Genomic DNA, 19,777 nt, shown 5'->3' with positions numbered 1-19,777 from the left:
GACTACGACCTGGGAGACCAGGGTTCAAATCCCCACACAGTCTGAGTTCTGGTCGCCTCATCTCAAAAAGGATATTATAGAGTTGGAAAAGGTTCAGAAGAGGGCAACCAGAATGATCAAGGGGATGGAGCGACTCCCTTACGAGGAAAGGTTGCAGCATTTGGGGCTTTTTAGTTTAGAGAAAAGGCGGGTCAGAGGAGACATGATAGAAGTGTATAAAATTATGCATGGCATTGAGAAAGTGGATAGAGAAAAGTTCTTCTCCCTCTCTCATAATACTAGAACTCGTGGACATTCAAAGAAGCTGAATGTTGGAAGATTCAGGACAGACAAAAGGAAGTACTTCTTTACTCAGCGCATAGTTAAACTATGGAATTTGCTCCCACAAGATGCAGTAATGGCCACCAGCTTGGACGGCTTTAAAAGAAGATTAGACCAATTCATGGAGGACAGGGCTATCAATGGCTACTAGCCATGATGGCTGTGCTCTGCCACCCTAGTCAGAGGCAGCATGCTTCTGAAAACCAGTTGCCGGAAGCCTCAGGAGGGGAGAGTGTTCTTGCACTCGGGTCCTGCTTGCGGGCTTCCCCCAGGCACCTGGTTGGCCACTGTGAGAACAGGATGCTGGACTAGATGGGCCACTGGCCTGATCCAGCAGGCTCTTCTTATGTTCTTATGTTCTTACAGTCATGAAGCTCACTGGGTGACCTTGGACCAGTCACTGCCTCCCAGCCTCAGAGGAAGACAATGGTAAACCACCTCTGAATACTGCTTACCATGAAAACCCTATTCATAGGGTCACCATAAGTCGGAATCAACTTGAAGGCAGTCCATCTCATTTTTTTTCCACCCAGGCTCCATCTTTTAGCTAAGATTTCTATCTTAATTTCCAATCAGAGAAACGTTTTTGTTTGAATTGTATGTGTCAAGCAGCTGTGGTTGATGCTTAATGTATTGTGCTTAATGACATCACTCAGGCCTGCCCCATGACATCACTTGGGCCCACCCCATGACATCACTTGGGCCCACCCCATGACATCACTCAGGCACACCACTATGACATCACTAGGGCCTGCCCCCAAAATCTCAGGGTTTGGGATGCTTCTGACCTGGCAATCCTAAACCACACTGTTCTGCTGGTTCCAGCTCTCTTTTCTGAAAATGGGGGCACACAATGCTAGTCAGACTCCATCCTTTTTTCACGCAGCACTCAGTTAAACTCTGGAGTTCTCTCCCACAAGAGGCAGCAATGGCCACCGACTTGGATGGCTATCAATGGGCAACTAGCGATGATGGCTATGGACTACTACCCCCGCTGCAGGAGACACCACGCCTCTGAATGTCCTCTGCTGGGAATCACATGCGAGGAGAGCGGTGCTGTTGCTTGCAGGCTTCCCATCGGCATCTGGTTGGCCGTTGTGGAAACAGGAATCTGCACGTGCTCAAAGACACCCTGGCACACTGCGGGTGGGTGTGCTTTAAAGAAATTGCTTCCCCTCTGAAAGGGGAAGGCACGCTAATAGCATGTGCAGACGTTACGTGATGGTAGGACTTTAAAAGAAAAGAAAAAAGAACTGCTCCGCTCGGAGAAAAGGCACTCTGCACGTGTCCAGAAGATTTCAGCCTGAGGAGGCAGACATTTTTTGGAAAGGGGGCAGGCCCTCCTGCTCTGCTCCCCCTCCGCGCTGTTGCCACGACAACGGCCGCTGCTTCCGGGTTCGCGGGGCGCGCGCAGGGCCGGTCGCCCGCCGATGACGTCGCCGCAGGTGCCGGGGGCGCGCTCGGGACGGAGCGAGGGATCCCGCTGAGGATGGGGGCCGCCCGGGAGGCTGAGCAGCCGCCGCCGCCGCCGCATCCGGAGGCCGATCGGGGGGACGGCGAGGAGGAGGACGACGAGGAGGAGCTGCAGCGGGGGCAGGAGCTGTTCCGCGGGGCCCGAGGCGCCGCCGCCGCGGTGAGGGAGGCGCGGAGGGCCGGGAAAGCCGACCCCGGGGGCCGGGGGGGAGCGCGACTCGGCCTGCCTGCGGGCCCGGGGGGGCTGTCTCTGTGTCGTGCACGGGGCCCCCGCCTGCAGCCCCCGGCCCTGGGGGGAGTCCCCGTCCCCCCCTGCAAGGAGAGCCTGTCACTGACCCCTCCTGCCTCCCCTCCTCCCGCAGAGCCCCTGGAACATCATGATCAAGCACCGGCTGGTGCAGCGCCGGGGACGGCGGTCTCAGATGATGACCAGGTAAGAGGCCCCCCCACGGACTTGAATGGGGCTCCTCCCGAGGGGTCAGCAGCCTGCCCGGGACTGCAGCCTCAGCAACGTTAGGTAAGGGTGATAAGCAGCTGGGAACACCAGAAGAGCGTCCCGGGGTGGGTGGGTGGGGGTCGGGATTGGCCCCAGCCAGGGGAGCCCCTCTAAGGAGAGCCCCGCAGCAGCAGCATCTGGATCAAGGCAAAGGGGGCTGTCATAGTCCAGCCCCTCTTCTCAGTGGCCCAACTGAGCCAGCGCAGGAGCAACACCCTCTGCACCCCCCCCCCCGTTGCCATTACCAGGAACCGGCAGGCAAGAGGCCTCCCACGGTAGCCACCCACACCACGTTTCCCACGACAGGCAACAACACCCAGATCTCTTTAAGGGGAAGCCCACAAGCGAATTTTTATTAATTCTCCAAATAACGATAAATTATAACTACTCATAACCTAAATGCTGTTGTTAAATTTGATTGATTGATTGACTGACACTTCCAAACCTGGCAAAGTGTAGATTGGAGGAGGAGGAGAAAGCTTTTTTAAAAAATGTTTTAGCGTTTTGTTTTAATGTATTTTAAGGTCTGTTTTTATGATGTTTTAAAGTGTTTGTAGCGTTTCTGTTCACTGCCCTGGCCTCCTGCTGGGAGAAAGGGTGGGATATAAATCAATTAATAAATAAAATAAAAAATAAATTAGAAACGGGGGTGCCTGTCAGAAAGCAGAGCTGGGAAGCCCATTTCCTTTCAAACATCTCCAGGCCAAGGGAGAGCTCACCTCCACCTCCGCCGCTCAGCAGTTGTGCCGCCAGCCATCTTTCCGCCATCACAGCACAAATGGGAAATGAATGGGCCTAATTCTAGCTTTCCAGCACGTGCTCCCAAATGTAAGGTGGCTCATTTTGCCTCTTGCCCCCTTTTTCTGTGGGTCAGCCATTCCCATTTTCCCTCAGCCTGTCTTCAGGAGCTTTGTATTCACTTGCGCAAAAACTCTTCCTTGTCTTGGTACCCCTGCTCTCCTGCAGGGTTTTGGCCAAGGGGCTGATCAGGGCTTGCTTAGTTTCAGCCATGCAACAGCCTCAAACATTCCCACGCTGTCCACTGAACCGGCTGTGCATCCCTACCCTAACTGTTGCTCTGTCCATCTCTCTCTCTTTCCCTTTCATTGGACTATGCCCACCATTAATTGTGCTGGCAAAAACTGTGCAGAGGCCTCCAGTTAAACCCCTAATTGTGCTGAAATCCAGCCAGTGTTTCCCAATTTACATTTCAAAGTGGTATTGCTTTTTTGGGGGGGGGGCGAGGGGGAGAATAGCAATATTGCAAGCAGATGTAAGGAGCTGCAGCCCTTGCTATTTGTCATAGAATTATAGAATAGTAGAGTTGGAAGGGGCCTATAAGGCCATCAAGTCCAACCCCCTGCTCAATGCAGGAATCCAAATCAAAGCATTCCCGACAGATGGCTGTCTAGCTGCCTCTTGAATGCCTCCAGTGTCGGAGAGCCCACTACCTCTCTAGGTAATTGGTCCCATTGTCGTATGGCTCTAACAGGAAGTTTTTCCTGATGTCCAGTCGAAATTTGGCCTCCTGCAACTTGAGCCCATTATTCCATGTCCTGCTCTCTGGGACGATCTAGAAGATATCCTGGCCCTCCTCTGTGTGGCAACCTTTCATATACTTGAAGAGTGCTAGCATATCTCCCCTCAGTTTTCTCTTATCCAGGCTAAACATGTTCAGTTCTTTCAGTCTCTCCTCACAGGGCTTTGTTTCCAGTCCCCTGATCATCTTTGTTGCCCTCCTCTGAACCTGTTCCAGTTTGTCTGCATTCTTCTTGAAGTGCTGAGACCAGAACTGGACGCAGTACTCAAGATGAGGCCTAACCAGTGCTGAATAGAGGGAAACTAATACTTCACGCGATTTGGAAACTATACTTCTGTTAATGCAGCCTAATATACCATTTGCCTTTTTTGCAGCCACATCACACTGTTGGCTCATATTCAGCTTGTGAGCAATGACAATTCCAAGATCCTTCTCACATATCGTATTACTGAGCCAAGTATCTCCCATCTTATAACTGTGTTTGGTTTCTTTTTCCTAGGTGTAGAACTTTGCATTTATCCCTGTTGAATTTCATTCTGTTGTTTTCAGCCCAATGCTCCAGCCTATCAAGGTCCCTTTGAATTTTGTTTCTGTCTTCCATGGTATTAGCTATGCCCCCCAGTTTTGTATCATCTGCAAATTTGATAAGCATGCTCTGTACCTCCTCATCCAAGTCATTAATAAAAATGTTGAAGAGCACTGGGCCCAGGACCAAGCCCTGTGGTACCCCACTCATTAGTTCCACCCAGTTTGAGAAGGAGCCATTGATAAGCACTCTTTGAGTACGATTCTGGAGACAACTGTGGATCCACCTGATAGTTCTTCCATCCAGCCCACATTTAACTAGCTTGCTAATCAGAATATCATGGGGCACTTTGTCAAAAGCTTTGCTGATGTCGAGATATATTATGTCCACAGCATTCCCACAGTCTACAAGGGAGGTTACCCGATCAAAAAACGGGATAAGATTAGTTTGGCAGGATTTGTTCATAAATCCATGTTGGCAATCACTGCATTGTTTTCAAGGTGCTTACAGATTGACTGCTTTATAATCTGCTCCATAGTTTTTCCAGGGGTTGATGTTAGGCTGACTGGTCTGTAGTTCCTCGGTTGGACTCGATGGCAGGGGGTTGGACTCGATGGCCTTATAGGCCCCTTCCAACTCTGCTATTCTATGGTTCTATGAGACCCCAGGCTGACTGGTCTGTAGTTCCCCAGTTCCTTCTTTTTGCCCTTTTTGAAGATAGGGACAACATTAGCTCTCCTCCAGTCATCCGGTACTTCACCAGTCCTCCATGATTTCGCAAAGAAAATAGATAGCGATTCTCAGAGTTCTTCAGCCAGTTTCTTCAATACTCTAGGATGCAGTTTATCGGGCTCTGCCGATTTGAACTTGTTCAAAGTGATTAGGTATTCCTTGACTGTTTGTCTGTCAAGCTCAAGCTCCAATCCTGCCCCTTCTGCTTCATGTTTCCCGGGAGGGTCATAGACCCTCTTTTTGGAGAAGACTGAGCCAAAGTAGGAATTGAGCACTTCTGCCTTTTCTTTGTCATCTGTTATCATTTTGCCATCCTCATTGAGCAGCTGTGCCACCATTTCTATTCTGTCTTTTACGATGGATGTACCTGAAGAAAGCTTTTTTGTTGCTTTTAGCATCCCTTGCCAACCTCAGCTCATTCTCAGCTTTAGCCTTCCTGACACCATCCCTGCAATTCTGTGATACCTGCCTGTACTCTTCCTTTGTGGCCTGGCCTTCTTTCCATTTCCTGTATGTGTCCTTTTTTGTTTTCAGGTCATCTCTAAACTTTTTGTGAAGCCACATTGGCTTCTTCTGCTGTTTCCCCCCTTTCTTCCTTGTTGGAATTGCTTGCCATTGCGCTTTTAGAATTTCCATTTTTAGAAACTCCCACCCGTCTTGGACTCCTTTTCTCCTTTGGGTCGCTTGCCATGGAACCGTACTTACAATTGTTCTGAGTTTATTAAAATCAGCTTTCCTGATATCCAGGGTGTGCATAATGCTACTCTCAGCTTTTGCTTCTGTTAAAATCAAGAATTCAAGTATGGTGTGGTCACTTTCCTCCAGAGTTCCCGTAACTGCCACTCATCCACCAAGTCATCTCTACTGGTTAGAATCAAGTTCAGGATAGCTGATCCTCTGGTTCTTCCTCCACTTTCTATAGGAGAAAGTTATCTCCAACACAAGTCAGAAATTTCCTGGAGGGTTCGTGTTTGGCAGAATTTGTCTCCCAACAGATATCGGGATAATTGAAATCCCCCATTACTACTACATCATGCCTCCTCGAAACACTGGCAATTTGCTTTCCAAAAGTTACATTCTCATCTTCTCCTTGATTGGGTGGTCGGTAGTACACTCCAAGCACCACATTCCTTTTATTAATTGCCCCATTAACTTGAATCCAGATACTCTCGGTGGAGCTACCAAGCTCATCTTCCTGTATTTCTGTGCAGGGATATATATTTTTAACGTATAGCGTGACTCCACCTCCCTTTTTATTCCTTCTGTTCTTTTGGTACAAATTATATCCTTCAATTACTGTATTCCAGTCATGGGAGTCATCCCACCAAGTTTCAGTTATACCTATCAAGTTGTAATTACCCTCCTGTATTAAGAGTTCAAGTTCGTCCTGCTTGTTTCCCATGCTCTGCACATTTTTCTGAGGACTGTTACTGGGCCCTATTAGAGCCGATATCTCTATTCCCTTTACTGTGCACAAGCCTACATCAGTCATTACCACCAAGTTTATGTCTCCCTCCCCCTTAGGATTCAGTTTAAAGCCCTCCTGATGAACTTCTCCATGCTGTGGCCAAACACATTCTTCCCAGTGCTTGTGAGATGCAACCCATCACTTGCAAGCAGTGCACCTTCCAGGAATTTGTCTTATGTCATTTGTCTACACAGTGTGTGCATGTACCCTTTTCTGCAGAATTGGGACTCTTGAGAATTGCAAAGGTCCAGGTTCCTTTTTCTGAAGAGCAAAATGTTGGGCACTTGTTGTGGAGTTAAGACTGTCAGCATGCAAACAGCATCTCCAACAGTCTCTAATAGGCTTGGCTATGGCTGTTCCTCTCCTCTGTCCCTCGTTGCCCAAATACTCCAAAAGCACCACTGTTGCATTCAGAATTTTTAAAATGTCTGCCAAGGAAAGCAATGCTTGCTTTGACACAACCTCTCCTTGGCTTATTAGTGATTGTTCCATTGTGTTCCATTGCCCTTCTGCACCTCCCATGGATTTCAGTGGGGTTCCCACAGGAGCAGTTCCCACTGGGTTGTGCCCTCGGGGTTTGTGTGCGGATTCTTTAGGATTTCTTCTGATGGTTTGGAGTGATGTTGTGTTTCCTGGCCTGTGCGCTTCTGTCTTGTCCTTATCCCGCCTTTCCTCTAGGTCTTTGCTATCTTCTGTTAAGTCCCCAAATCCAAATTTGTGGCTTTGTCAGCCTCTGCTGCTCTGCAGTTGAACTTCACAAAACAGTTCTCAAAAGACCGTTACAACAGTAAGCATCCAGTAAAAAATAAAGTTACAATACATTGAAAAGATAGCTGTTTGTTTAGAACAAGCTATAATTACGTCTTCTCTCCTCTCCTCAGGAGACATCTGCTGCCTTAAGTTCAGATGGCCTAAATCAGGGGGGGGGAACCTCTGCCATGTGGTCCAAGTTTATTTATTTATTACATTTATGAACCCCAAGACTGCTTACCCGTCAGCTGACAAGCGGGGGGCAGGCAAATCCTGCTCAGTTCTGCATGGAAACCTTCGTTTTAACAGCACCTTGTGCCTGATGCCGTTGGGATGTCAGATGATTGACAGGTGTGTGGCCCCACACAGCTGTCAAATTGGCCCTCGAGGCCAGCCCTGATAAGGATCTGGCCTGTGAAGCCAAAAAGGTTCCCCACCCGTGGCCTAAACCGTTGAGTCGGTAATCCATCTTTTCCTCTGACGAATGGTCAGTCTTCTGTCCACAGCTTGATGTCTTTTAGACCTCACGCTGTTGGCCTGCCTTTTGTCACTGTTCTTCCTCACGCTCACTGAGCAGGAGTTGCAATCTTCCCACTGCTTTCCTCTCTCTCCTGTGTGGGCAGAACCATTTCTAACTGTAGCTTGGCTCCAGCGCTCTTGCGTTTGATTTCCTGTGACCAGTCCTCTGCGTTTCAACAGCCAGAGTCCCCGACAGAACCTCAAATGTCTTGGCTGGGCTGCAGTGGGTAGTGAGGATTTAGGTAACAAGGGACTTCCTCCGCAGACTTCTGCTTTAGGAGGTTCACTTATCATTGTGGGAAGTGTTGGAGTTTAATATTTGAGACCTAACCCAGTCTGCGTCTGTGTTGGAATTGCTTTTTAATATGTTCTTAAACCTCCTTTTTGAAAAGTTTTTAATCTTAGTGTTTTGAAAGTTTTTTTTTAAGTAACGTTTTTGAAGGTGTTTTGTTTTAATGTGTTTTAAAATTTGTTTTATGATGTTTTAAGGTTTTCAGTGCTTTTGTTTGCCGCCCTGGGCTCCTGCTGGGAGGAAGGGTGAGATGATGATGATGATAATAATAATAGGCTTTGGCCCCCAAGAAACATGAAGTTCAAGGCTCTGGCAGTCCCTTTTCTCCGGAGGAATTTGGTTGTAGAAACAGAGATTTGCAGAGCCCAGCATCTGCCTGGGTGGGGTGAGGCTGTTGGTGTGACTGGCTGCATTTGGGCCTCTCTCGGCCCAGCTTCACAGACCCCGTGGTTTCCATGGACCTGCTGCGAGCCGTTCTGCAGCCCAGCATCAATGAGGAGATCCAGGCTGTCTTCAGCAAGTACATGAAGGTAAGAGCCAGAGAGGAAGTCCTGTGTCGGAAGTGGCAGCCTCGTGAGACTGTGCCGTGGCCCTTCCAGCATTCAGCCTGAGAGTGCCTGATGGGGGCAGGGCAGGACCTGCCGGCTGGAAGAGCTGGGCCTCCCTCTCCTTCCCCCCAGCCATTGGGACCTTTGTGGGGACAGCAGCAGGGGGAGCTGCGTGGGCAGTTTTCATCCACCTCGCAGGATAGTGAGTTGGGTGAAGCCCGTTTGGGAGGAGAGGGAAGGGAGGGGTGGCATTTTGGTCTATGCCATGCCAGCCCCACATGTGCCATCCCTCTTCCCAAGTTTTTCCAGAAAGCAGCAGGGAATGTGCGAGAGAACGTTGGGGAGGAGGTGGACATGGAGCAGCTCATTCAAGAGACGTGTCGGAGCTCCCTGGAGCAGGTGGGTGTCTGTCACCACTGCTTGTTTTGGGAGCGGGAGCCCTCGGGTGGGAGCCCTCCGCCTGGGCAGAAGTAACATCCGCAGATCTCAGGACCTCCCAGTGCGAAGCTGCCTCTGCGTGGAGAGAGAGACACTGAGCTCCCAGCGGAAGAAGGCCCTCGCTGGCGCAAAGGGGGTTCCTCCTGGGCTTTGATGTCTTATGTACCCAGAGTAGATTGCCACAGTGTAAAAATAGAATAAAATGATGTGGTCTCTAGAATATATCTGTCTCAGGAGTCAAAGGCCAGGGTAAAGAAGCGTGTCTTCAGCATATGAAGAAAGCTACATTATGAAGGTGCCAGACACACCTTTGTGAGGAGGGAATTCCACACCTTTGTGAGGTGGTTGATTCTCCGTATGCTGCTCTTGTTAAAGCTAGATCTCCAAGATGCTCGTGCCCAACCAGCAGAGGGCAATGTGGAGCATTTTGCGTTGCCCACAGAGCCAATTGCTGCTTCCCGGTGAACCCTAAAGGGGCTGGAGTCGCAGCTGGCAAACAATTCCCGGGATCTGCACTCCAGCATCTGAAGGGTTCCAGAGGGTGCCAAACAACTGCCCGGGTGGCACAGCCTTCCTCTGCACTCCGCCTATGATGCACCCTTGCCCCTTTCCTCTCCCCACAGGCCAAGCTGCTGTTCTGTGACGGCAAGAAGCCTTCTGCGAGGCTGCCCCACGAAGTACCAGTGATGAAGGTAGAAGCCGGTGTCTCTGTCTCCAGCATGGGGCGGGCCTGGTAGTCTCTCCCTACTGCCCGGTGCCAGGGCTTGGGATCTTGGCTGCCACTTAGGAGCCTGTGGCTGTCAACCCAGAAGCTAGCTCCTTCCGCTGGGCAGGAATTAGGGAGCGCTGCCCCAGAGCAAGGGATGACCCTGAGAGCTCTGCCGGCTGAGCGGCCTCAGGACTGAGCCTTGGAGTTGGGCGGGAAAAGCCCAGCTCGTTCCTCGACTAACCCTCTCTTTTCCCTGACCAGCGAGCCAAGCCAGTGGAGGAGGAGTTGAGCCAGCAGGGAAGCCCCATCCCCAGGAAGGTAGGAGCCCTGGAGCACCATAGAGCAGCCGGCAGATGCACTGTTGCTGCAGAGCCCCCCTCTTGCCCCTTCAAGGGTGGATGTGAGCAACGGGGCGGAGTGGTGGCTCTTCGGGATAGTTGGACCCCTTCCTCGCTGTGCTGCTTGTTCGGGCGTGGCCTGGGGAAGGTTTGCTGCCAGCCTGGGCTCTGCCTGGGCTCCTTGGCCAGGAGACATTAATGACAAGTGTTGGCTCTTTTCAGAGGAAGGGGCGGCCCCCAGGACAGACCCAGCCCAGCGATCGAGGGGCTTCAGGTGTGAGCACGTAAGTATCGTGGCCAGATGTGTGTATGGGGGGGACCTGTGGTTGCCCCCATTTCTCCCTCCCACAGCGTAGACGAAGGCGGGTGTCAGTCAGCAGCAGAGAAGGCTCCTTCTTTGGGAAAAGTGGCTGGATGTGACTGAGCCAGGAGGAGCCGGGACAGAACTCCCCAAAACGAGGGGAGTGCCTGGTGGTGATGAGGCTCTTCCCTGGGGAGAGGACGGAGGCCTGCAGGGAGCGGAGGGCTGGGTCAGGATTTGGAAGGGAGCGGCCCAGACATCAGCACAGCCTGGTGCTATTGCATGGATTTTTCGGGGGGTGGGGGACAGTGCTGACCGCCGTCAAGGCAGACTGTCCGGCCCTTTCCACTCAGAATTTGCCTCCCCTTGTTACTTGAATCTGGCAGCACCTTGCCTCAGGCACCTTCTCTCCTGTCAGGTGGAAAACCAAGTCCTGCGAGCCAGTGCAGAGGGATGGTCCCAAGGTAACTGTGCACTGTGGCTCCCCTTTGCTCTGCAGAGTTCCCCTGGGGAAAGGGCAGCAGCTGGGAGCCAGCCCAGCCTTCCTGCGTGACCTGCTGGGGGTGGGGAGTTGCAAACAGCAGGGAGGGGGGAGGGGCTTGTGCCCCTGGCTGAGCTCCCTGGAAACATCTGGCAGGCTATTATGGGTAACAGCACTAATGCTGCAAGCCTACAACTGGAAAATCACCACTGATAAATTGTGCTGTAAGAATGAGGAAAAGGGGGTGAAAAACCCAGTAAATGATGTGGTGCAACCACCACTATCACAGATCACTCAAGAGACCGACAAGATTTAATAACGCTGTTTAAAACAACAAGGGAAGCCGAATACAGTTCATAAAATAGATTGCATTCCCAGGAAAAAGTGGCCATGCCATCACTTACCAAGGAACCAGCCAAAATTCATTGCATGGCCTTAGGCAGTGGCAGACGAACATTTGTTTTCATGCATCTATTAAAACATACATCAAATATACAAACCACTAAACATGCTTAAAATAATGCAGGATATGACAGTAATGCCTAGCTATCTGTCTATCCGGCACGTACCTTGTAAGGCCTACCCTGATATTACCCTGTCTGGTTTGCCATGTCTGAGTGTTTTACCCGTGACTTTTGCGCTGCTAGGACATAATGAGCTACCCTGTATGTGACCATATAATCATTATCAGCTAGAAGGAAGGGGATAAGACTATCGGCCTGGGGATCATCCTGTAGTTTAGTCATGTCTCCTAAAAATTTGTCCCTAGGATGAACCCCTGGAGGTGGGGTATTTTTCATCTACTCCATTGTCATGGACAGATCACCGCCTGCTGAGTTTTAGACTTACGACGACTCTTTCCCTCTGCAAGGGTGGGGGACCTATTAAGTTGGTCCGCTCCTGGAGGCTTATGGATCCTATGGGTTTTCAGAGGGTTCTGGGAGTTTTTCCAGCTGATAGTACTGGCGCTCCTGTCGAGGCCTTGGTCGAACAGTGGAATACAGAGATGGCCCGGGCTATCGACACGATCGCTCCCGCGCGCCCTCTTTGATGCAGAGCTCATACAGCTCCGTGGTATACCCCGGAGCTGAGAGTGATGAAGCAAGAGAGAAGGAGGCTGGAGTGCAGATGGAGACGAACTCCAGACGGATGCAATTATGCTTTGGTAAGTGCCTCTACTAAGTCGTACATAAAAGCGGTAAGGGCGGCGAAGAAGTCCTACTTCGCTGCCTCTATCAAGACATCTCTCTGCCGCCCAGCAGAGCTTTTTAGGGTTGTACGAGGACTCTTACATTCTGGGCCTCAAGATACCATTGAAACATCTGAAGCTCGCTGTAACGACATTGCAGGGCACTTCCAAAATAAAATCGCATGCATCCGTAGGGACCTAGACTCTGATGTTACGACAGATGAATCCATTGAAGTGTCCAGAATACGGTCTTGTCTTTCATTATTGGATGAGTTTCAGTTGGTGCAGCTTGAGGAAGTGGACAAGGTGCTTGGAATGGTGCGGGCGACCACGTCTGCTCTAGATCCTTGTCCATCTTGGCTGGTCAAGGCTAGCAGGACTGGTACCACCGGCTGGGCCAAGGAAGTGATAAATGCCTCCTTGAGTGAGGGAGTAGTCCCTAGTAGCCTCAAGGAGGCAGTAGTGAGACCTCTTTTGAAGAAACCTTCCTTAGACCCAGATAATTTGAACAATTATAGACCGGTGGCAAATGTCCCCTTTTTGGGCAAGGTTCTGGAGCGGGTGGTTGCCAATCAGCTCCAGGTGCTCTTGGATGAGACCGATTATCTGGATCCGTTTCAATCCGGTTTTAGGCCTGGTTTTGGCACTGAAACAGCCTTGGTCGCCCTGTACGATGACCTCTGTCGGGAGAGGGACAGAGGGAGTGTGACTGTTGATTCTCCTTGATCTCTCAGCGGCGTTTGATACCATCGACCATGGTATTCTTCTGGGGAGACTCGCGGAGTTGGGAGTTGGAGGCACTGCTTGGCAGTGGTTCCGCTCTTACTTGGCGGATCGTCGCCAGAAGGTAGTACTTGGGGAACATTGCTCGACACCTTGGACTCTCCATTGTGGAGTCCCTCAGGGGTCGATTTTGTCCCCCATGCTTTTTAACATCTACATGCAGCCTCTGGGTGCCGTCATCAGGAGTTTTGGAGTGCGTTGCCACCAGTACGCTGATGACACGCAGCTCTATTTCTCCTTTTCATCTTCTACAGGTGAGTCTGTGGATGTGCTGAATCATTGCCTGACCGCAATAATGGACTGGATGAGAGCTAATAAACTGAGACTCAATCCAGACAAGACTGAGACACTGTTGGTGAGTGCCTTCCCTGCCCACATGGTGGATGTTCACCCTGTTCTAGATGGGGTCACACTCCCCTTGAAGGAACAGGTTCGTAGTCTGGGAGTTCTTTTCGATCCTTCCTTGTCTCTTGAGGCGCAAGTGGCCTCGGTGGCAAGGAATGCGTTCTACCACCTTCGGTTGGTAGCCCAGCTACGCCCCTATCTGGACAGGGATGACCTCGCCTCAGTTGTTCATGCTCTGGTAACTTCTAGGCTGGATTACTGTAATGCGCTCTACGTAGGGCTGCCCTTGAAGACAGTTCGGAAGCTTCAGCTAGTGCAAAACGCAGCAGCCAGACTGCTGACGAGGACCAGCCGGTCAGCACATATAACACCTGTTCTGGCCCGTTTGCACTGGCTTCCTATTTGTTTCCGAGCCAGGTTCAAGGTGCTGGTTTTGACCTATAAAGCCTTACACGGCGTGGGACCGCAATATCTTGTGGAACGCCTCTCCCGCTATGAACCTACCCGGTCACTTCGCTCAGCATCTAAGGCCCTCCTCCGGGTACCAACCCATCGAGAAGCCCGGAGGACAGTTACTCAATCTAGGGCCTTTTCTGTAGTGGCCCCCGAACTGTGGAACAGCCTCCCTGAGGAAGTACGCCTGGCGCCTACGCTTCTATCTTTTCAGCGCCAGGTTAAGACCTGGCTATGCTCCCAGGCATTTTAAGCGTTTATGTTATAATTTAAAATTTTTATTTTTTATTTTTTTCTTTAGTTGCTGCTTGTGTTTATTGTTTGTTGTCTGATTTTATTGTTGATATTTTGTATTTTAACCTTTTTGTACACCGCCCAGAGAGCCACTCGCTATGGGCGGTCTATAAATGAAACAAATAGATATAATAAATATAAATAAACATATAGGGAGCATTCAAGCAGATAGTGGGGCAAATCTTCTACCACTCCGGCTCCACAGATGCAAAGGCGTTGTTCCCATGGGATCTGTTGATAACGTCCTGACAGAACTGAAGTTGGCATCGTCTGGAGCCTGAGTGCTGTAAAGGCTTGCCTCAACTGAACTGGAATGGAGTAGGTCAGATAACTCGCCCTCAAACGGTCACGCTTAAATAAGGTGAACCACTTAGAGAACCTGGAGTTGTCAATCGCTAATCTGTCCATCCATTCTGAATGACGGAGAATAGATTCCCAAGAAATGACCCCAATTCTAAACTTATATTTAACCCCTTAGGGTGCACAGTATCCAGCCTGAAGATCCATTCAGCTTCCTTGCATAAAAGCAGATTATTGTAATTGCACCAACTATATCTGTGTGCATACACTCTATCGTGTAGATAAACATCAGAACACAGAACATAGTTCAAAATTAAGACATCAGGTTCAGGATGTGCCTTTGGTGCAACACTTTATGGATTTTTCTCCTGATTATAATGGTTTCAGGTTTTCAGTTATCGATAGAGTGTATTTATAAAACCAATGTCACCTTACAATAATTGATTTTGAGTTCCTTGAGTTCTAGTTTCAAAATAAAATATCATACAGAATGAAACTACAGTGTACCATTTCGTAATTCGGTAATATGAGAGCATTGGTCAGTGGTGATTTTCCAGTTGTGTGCTTGCAGCATTGTGCTGTTTTGTCATTTTGCAGCTGGAGCCCTCATTGTATTGGTAGGCTGTTGTGGGAAGCAGAAGCTTTGGGTCCAGCCTAGCAAGGTGCTTCTGATGCTTCTGTCTGTGGCACCAAAGGCCTGTGCTGCGTGGACCACTGCATGCCTGGCTGGTCTAAGGCTTGGCTGGAGGAGGCCAGAGGCAGCAGCAAATCTGCAGCAGCAGTTATTGGGGAGGCTGGAGTGGTCCTCACGCCTCTTCTTTTCCTCCTCCTGCTCTCTCGCAGTGGGATCCCCTGCGGATCACAGAGGCCACCACTTTTGTTCTTGGATCCAGAGCAAACAAGTAAGTTTCTGCCAGGTGGGCGGGAGGAGTAGGGAGGGCTGGAAGGCTGGGTGGATTTTTGCCCCCCAACGCTAAGCGGAGTATTGGGGTGCCAGCCGCAGGCTTGTTCGGGCTTATTTGAGGGGTGACTAGAGTTATGGCTGGCTGGCACATTGCCACTCATTGTCTTCTAACCCTCTTTGGTGTTCCTGATTCAGAGCCCTGGGGATGGGAGGAACCAGAGGCAGGCTCTACATCAAGCACCCTCACCTGTTTAAGGTCAGTTGTTCGGCCTCCTTCAAAATCTTCCTCTCTCCTCATCCACTTGGGCTAGCTGGTGGCACCACAAGAGAACACAGCTCTCAAATCTCAACAGGCCACAACCAGGAAACCAAACATGTGGTTTTTTCTTTGCCTGTTACTGTCTTCCGGCTGCTGAATATTTGTGGTATGTGCCCAGAGTTTTGAATAGTTGGTGTAGAACTCACTGATTTTTCGTGTGGGTGTGTACTGATCACTGACTCCGGAGCTTCCTTTCCCATTAAGGAGATCGGCTCCTTGTAGCCACATCCCCCAGACCTTACTTTCCATCCCTGAGCAGCATAGGGCCTGAGGGGAGGCATTGTGGGTCACGGCAAAGCGTCACTCAGCCGTTTTATTTATTAATTTATTACATTTATACCCCACCTTTCTTTCCATGATTGAAACCCAAGGCGGCTTACATATGGTTCCCAGGCGGTCTCCCATCCAGGCACTGACCAGACCTGACCCTGCTTAGCTTCAGCAGGGAGCTGGCCTCAGGTGCCTTCAGACCATAGCCTGGGACAAAGCTATGTTGTTGTCCAGAAGGTGTCACGCAGCCCTGCCTTATTTATTTGTTTGTTACATTTATATACTGCCCCATAGCCAAAGCTCTCTGGGCAGTTTACAAAAATTAAAAACATTGAACATTAAAACAAATTTACAATTTTAAGAACTGTACAAAGTTTAAAACCATGACCACGTTGCTTACGAGCAATGCAGAACATCAGCTGTGCCAGCTTCTGACTTTTGTCTCTGGGTCCTAGTATGCAGCTGATCCTCCAGACAAGCACTGGCTGGCCGAACAACAGCACATGAGGGCCACAGGGGGCAAAATGGTGAGTGTGAGAAAGCCTGGAGAGAATGGGGTGAATTGATCCTGAACGTAGAGCAGATTGAAGGCTGCTTGTGAGATCTTCTACCGCCCGGGATCTCTGCTGCTTTCTTTCTGGAGTTTTGCAGGCACCTGATAGCTGTGCGATGGGCCTCTCTAAGCAGGGGGAAAGGGGGTGACAGGCTGTGGCCTTGACAGAGCTCCTAACCCCTTTCTCTTTCTCCTTCCCTAGGCCTATCTCCTCCTGGAGGAGGACATTCAGGATCTGGCTGTGAGCGACGAGTACAGGTGAGTGACAGAGCAGTCGGTCGGTGGGGATAGGCAGGCCAGAGTCCCATGCTGGTTTTCCTTCCAGGTTGTACCCTAAGAGTGCTTTGGGCCAACTGGGGCTGCCTTCTCTTCATAATGATCTCTGCCATGCCCCCTCTATGATGAGCTTCCGCCGGGCCTTGAAGACCTGGCTCTTCAGGCAGGCTTTTGGGGTGGGCTAGGTTTTATTATTGTTGTTGAGATTTTTAATGTTTTAATGTATTTGTATGTTTTTATTTTGTACGTCGCCCAGAGTGGCTGGACAGCCAGCCAGATGGGCGACTAATAAATTCAATCAATCAATAAATAAAATAAAGTCTTTCTCAGGTGTTCACTCCTGCTTGCTTCCATAGAGGCTCCCTAGATCTGAAGCTGGATGAACTGAAGCCCTTTACCCCTCCACCGTGGATGGTTGCAAAGATGCGGAAGTTTATGGATACCCTCCGAAGCGAAGTGGAGCAGCCGCCGGTGCCACTGCCAGAGGGTACTCATGACACATAGGCCGCCCCTCGTGGAAAACCCTTGGGCTTGCTCCTCAACCTGTCTGGTGGTGACGGGCTGTCGCTGGGCTTCCTTGGGGCAGGAGAGAAGCAGCCTGACCCAGCCCTGGGCACTGGTACCATGCAGGATCCTTCCTGCAGGCTCATCCGCTTCCTGTTTCTGTACCTTGTTCTTGTTTAGGATCAGGTTTAAAATAAATACATATCTGCTTAACCCTGCTGTCTCTCTTGAAAGACGGGGAGGGAGCCGGCCTGTCCTTGGACCAAATGCACAGTAATCTATTTATTTATCTTTATTTAAATCATTTCTACACCATGTTTATATATGTATATATTTAAATCTCAAAGCAGTTTATAACCTAAATTAAAGCATTAAATAAAGCATTACAAAATATCTTAAGTAAATATATAAAATGCATGCATACAACAGCATAATTAAAACAAACTATTTTCTTAAACATAAAAACATGGATAAAAATCATATACAAAAATCCAATAAACTCAACAAAACAACCTTGTTAGTAACTAATCAAAATAACTTGAATTAGAAGTTGCACCCACACCTCAGCATGTGCGCACCCACACACAGTTGTTATGTGCCTCCAAGTTGACCACGACTTATGGCGACCCCATGAATTGGCAACCTCCAAGAGCATCTGTCATGAACCCCCATTCAGATCTTGTAAGTTCAGGTCTGTGGCTTCCTCTATGGAATCAATCCATCGCTCGTTTGGCCTTCCTCTTTTTCTACCCCCTTCTGTTTTTCCCAGCTTTATTGTCTTTTCCAGTGAATCATGTCTTCTCATGATGTGTCCAAAGTATGACGACGCACAGAGTAACTGCTCCCGAATACGTCCTTGGCAATCTGACACATCCAAGCCTCAGCTAAGAAGAGTCTGTGAGGAGGAGCTCTGGGTGAGCCAGCTGCTATGGGTGGGGATCTCCTACATCTCTCGGGAGGGAAAGCAGCAGCCGTAGTTTACTCTTCTTCCTCCTGCCCACCTCTACCTCCTTGCTGGCCTACGACTTCTGCTCCTTTCTGACCAGGAGCATTGCAAGTGCCCTTGTGGGTGGGCACAGGAGGCAGTGATCTGGTTACTAATAAGTTTGTCTTGTTTTTAACAAAGCACTGAGAGCTGGGGGTGGGGTTTATTATTTATTTATTTGTTGAATTTCTATACCGCCCGACTAGCATAGCTCTCTGGGCGGTGTACAACAGAGGAATATAAATATACACAATAAAATCCAATAATTCGGTGCAAGGAACATGTATGTAGGCATCCACAAATCTAAAATCAGTTAAACATATTTAAAAGACTAAGACTAAAATGCCTGAGAAAAGAGGAAGGTTTTAACCTGGCGCCGAAAAGACAGCAGCGTCGGCGCCAAGCGCACCTCATCGGGAAGACTATTCCACAGTTCGGGGGCCACCACTGAGAAGGCCCTAGTTCTTGTTATCATCCTCCGAGCTTCCCTATGAGTCGGAACTCAGAGGAGGCCCTTTGATGTGGAACGTAGGCGGCTTCCAGTGTCCTCAAAGACCAGGGAGGTGAGATGGTCTCCCAACAGAGTGGCAGGAGCAAGCCTGTGAGGGATGGCTTCCAGAGTTCAGGCCACAGAGAGAGGTTGTGGGGGCTCAGGCGCCGGGGGGAGCCAGGAACCAACATGCAGAAGAACATTCCTTGCTGAAAAAGCCCTCACCAAAGACGAGGACCACAGGACAGGCAAAAGGACACAACTTGGACGGCTTCAAAACAGGGTTAGGCAGATTCTTGGGAGAAGATAAGGCTGCTATCTATCAGCCACGATGGCTGCGTCCCGTCTCCTTTGCCAGAGGCAATGTGCTTCTGAACACCAGTTGCTGGGAGGAAGCACAAGGGGCGGAGAGAGCTGCTCTTGCGCTCCGGTCCTGCTTCTGGGCTTCCCAAAAGGGGCATCCAGCGGGCGGGGAGGAGGCTGGACCTGGTGGGCCCCCACTGGCCTGCTCTGGCGGCGGCGGCTGCAGGGCACCTCCTGGGCTCTCAACCTGCAGCCCGTGGACCACCAGCGGTCCGCAAGCTTCGTTCAGGTGGCCCTGCTGCATGTCCGGGTTCAAGGTCAGTACTGATTTCTAATTGTATTTTATTGCTTCTTTTTTTTCTTCTATATTGTTGTTTACTGTATGTCAAATATGGAATACGAACTGCAATACGGTAAAATACAAGAAATGAAAATGCCACTGAAAATCAAAGCGCCTCCTCTGCACCGCGTGTGACCGTTGCTACATCAGGGAAGACGAAGACCACCACCAATTTTCAAATGGTCGGGGGGGGGGGAGTCTGGGATAATAAGGGGGGAGGAGAGGCCGTGTGCTGGTGGGGAGGACGGAGGAGGGGAGGATGGAGGAGAGGAGCACCAGAGGGCCAGGGATGCAGCCTTGAGGCGGCTGATCTGAAGGAGGCCAGAGAGAAAGAAGCACAGCTCCTTGGGAGAGAATCAACCTTGCACAAAGGAGGCCCCACATTCAGGCCGCGATGGCGGCATCTCCAGGGAGGGCTGGGAAAGAAAGACCCCTGCGGGAAACTCTGGAGAGCCACTGCTGCCAGCCAGTGTAGACAGCCCTGGCCTAGATGGACCAAAGGTCTGACTCAGTAGGAAGCAGCTTCCTGCGTTCCGT

The 19,777-nt window shown here is 50.1% G+C and overlaps 1 protein-coding gene across 3 annotated transcripts; it reads left to right on the top strand.

Annotated features, from left to right (window-relative positions):
* The first annotated feature begins 1,517 nt into the window (after window positions 1–1,517).
* Window positions 1,518–17,335, top strand: DNTTIP1 (deoxynucleotidyltransferase terminal interacting protein 1). 3 transcript variants are annotated; one of them, XR_009763311.1, is made up of 13 exons: window positions 1,518–1,954; window positions 2,157–2,227; window positions 8,551–8,647; window positions 8,966–9,064; window positions 9,727–9,795; window positions 10,074–10,130; window positions 10,373–10,434; window positions 10,838–10,915; window positions 15,140–15,198; window positions 15,396–15,456; window positions 16,245–16,316; window positions 16,545–16,600; window positions 16,975–17,008. XR_009763311.1 is itself a non-coding variant. In XM_061630741.1 (13 exons), the coding sequence occupies exons 1-13, from the start codon at window positions 1,811–1,813 to the stop codon at window positions 17,120–17,122; spliced, it is 1,032 nt and encodes a 343-aa protein (XP_061486725.1). In that variant the 5' UTR covers window positions 1,519–1,810; the 3' UTR covers window positions 17,123–17,335. The 3 variants fall into 3 exon arrangements, 2 of the variants coding, with proteins under 2 accessions (XP_061486725.1, XP_061486724.1); XM_061630741.1 differs by having other exon boundaries at window positions 1,519–1,954; window positions 8,975–9,064; window positions 10,870–10,915; window positions 16,975–17,335; XM_061630740.1 differs by having other exon boundaries at window positions 1,527–1,954; window positions 10,870–10,915; window positions 16,975–17,335.
* Window positions 17,336–19,777: the final 2,442 nt, after the last annotated feature.

Source organism: Rhineura floridana, chromosome 6 (genome assembly GCF_030035675.1).
Source record: "Rhineura floridana isolate rRhiFlo1 chromosome 6, rRhiFlo1.hap2, whole genome shotgun sequence".
Lineage (NCBI taxonomy): Eukaryota > Metazoa > Chordata > Lepidosauria > Squamata > Rhineuridae > Rhineura > Rhineura floridana.
The sequence above is the reverse complement of the archived record's forward strand: the minus strand, read 5'-3'. Positions and strand labels throughout refer to the sequence as shown.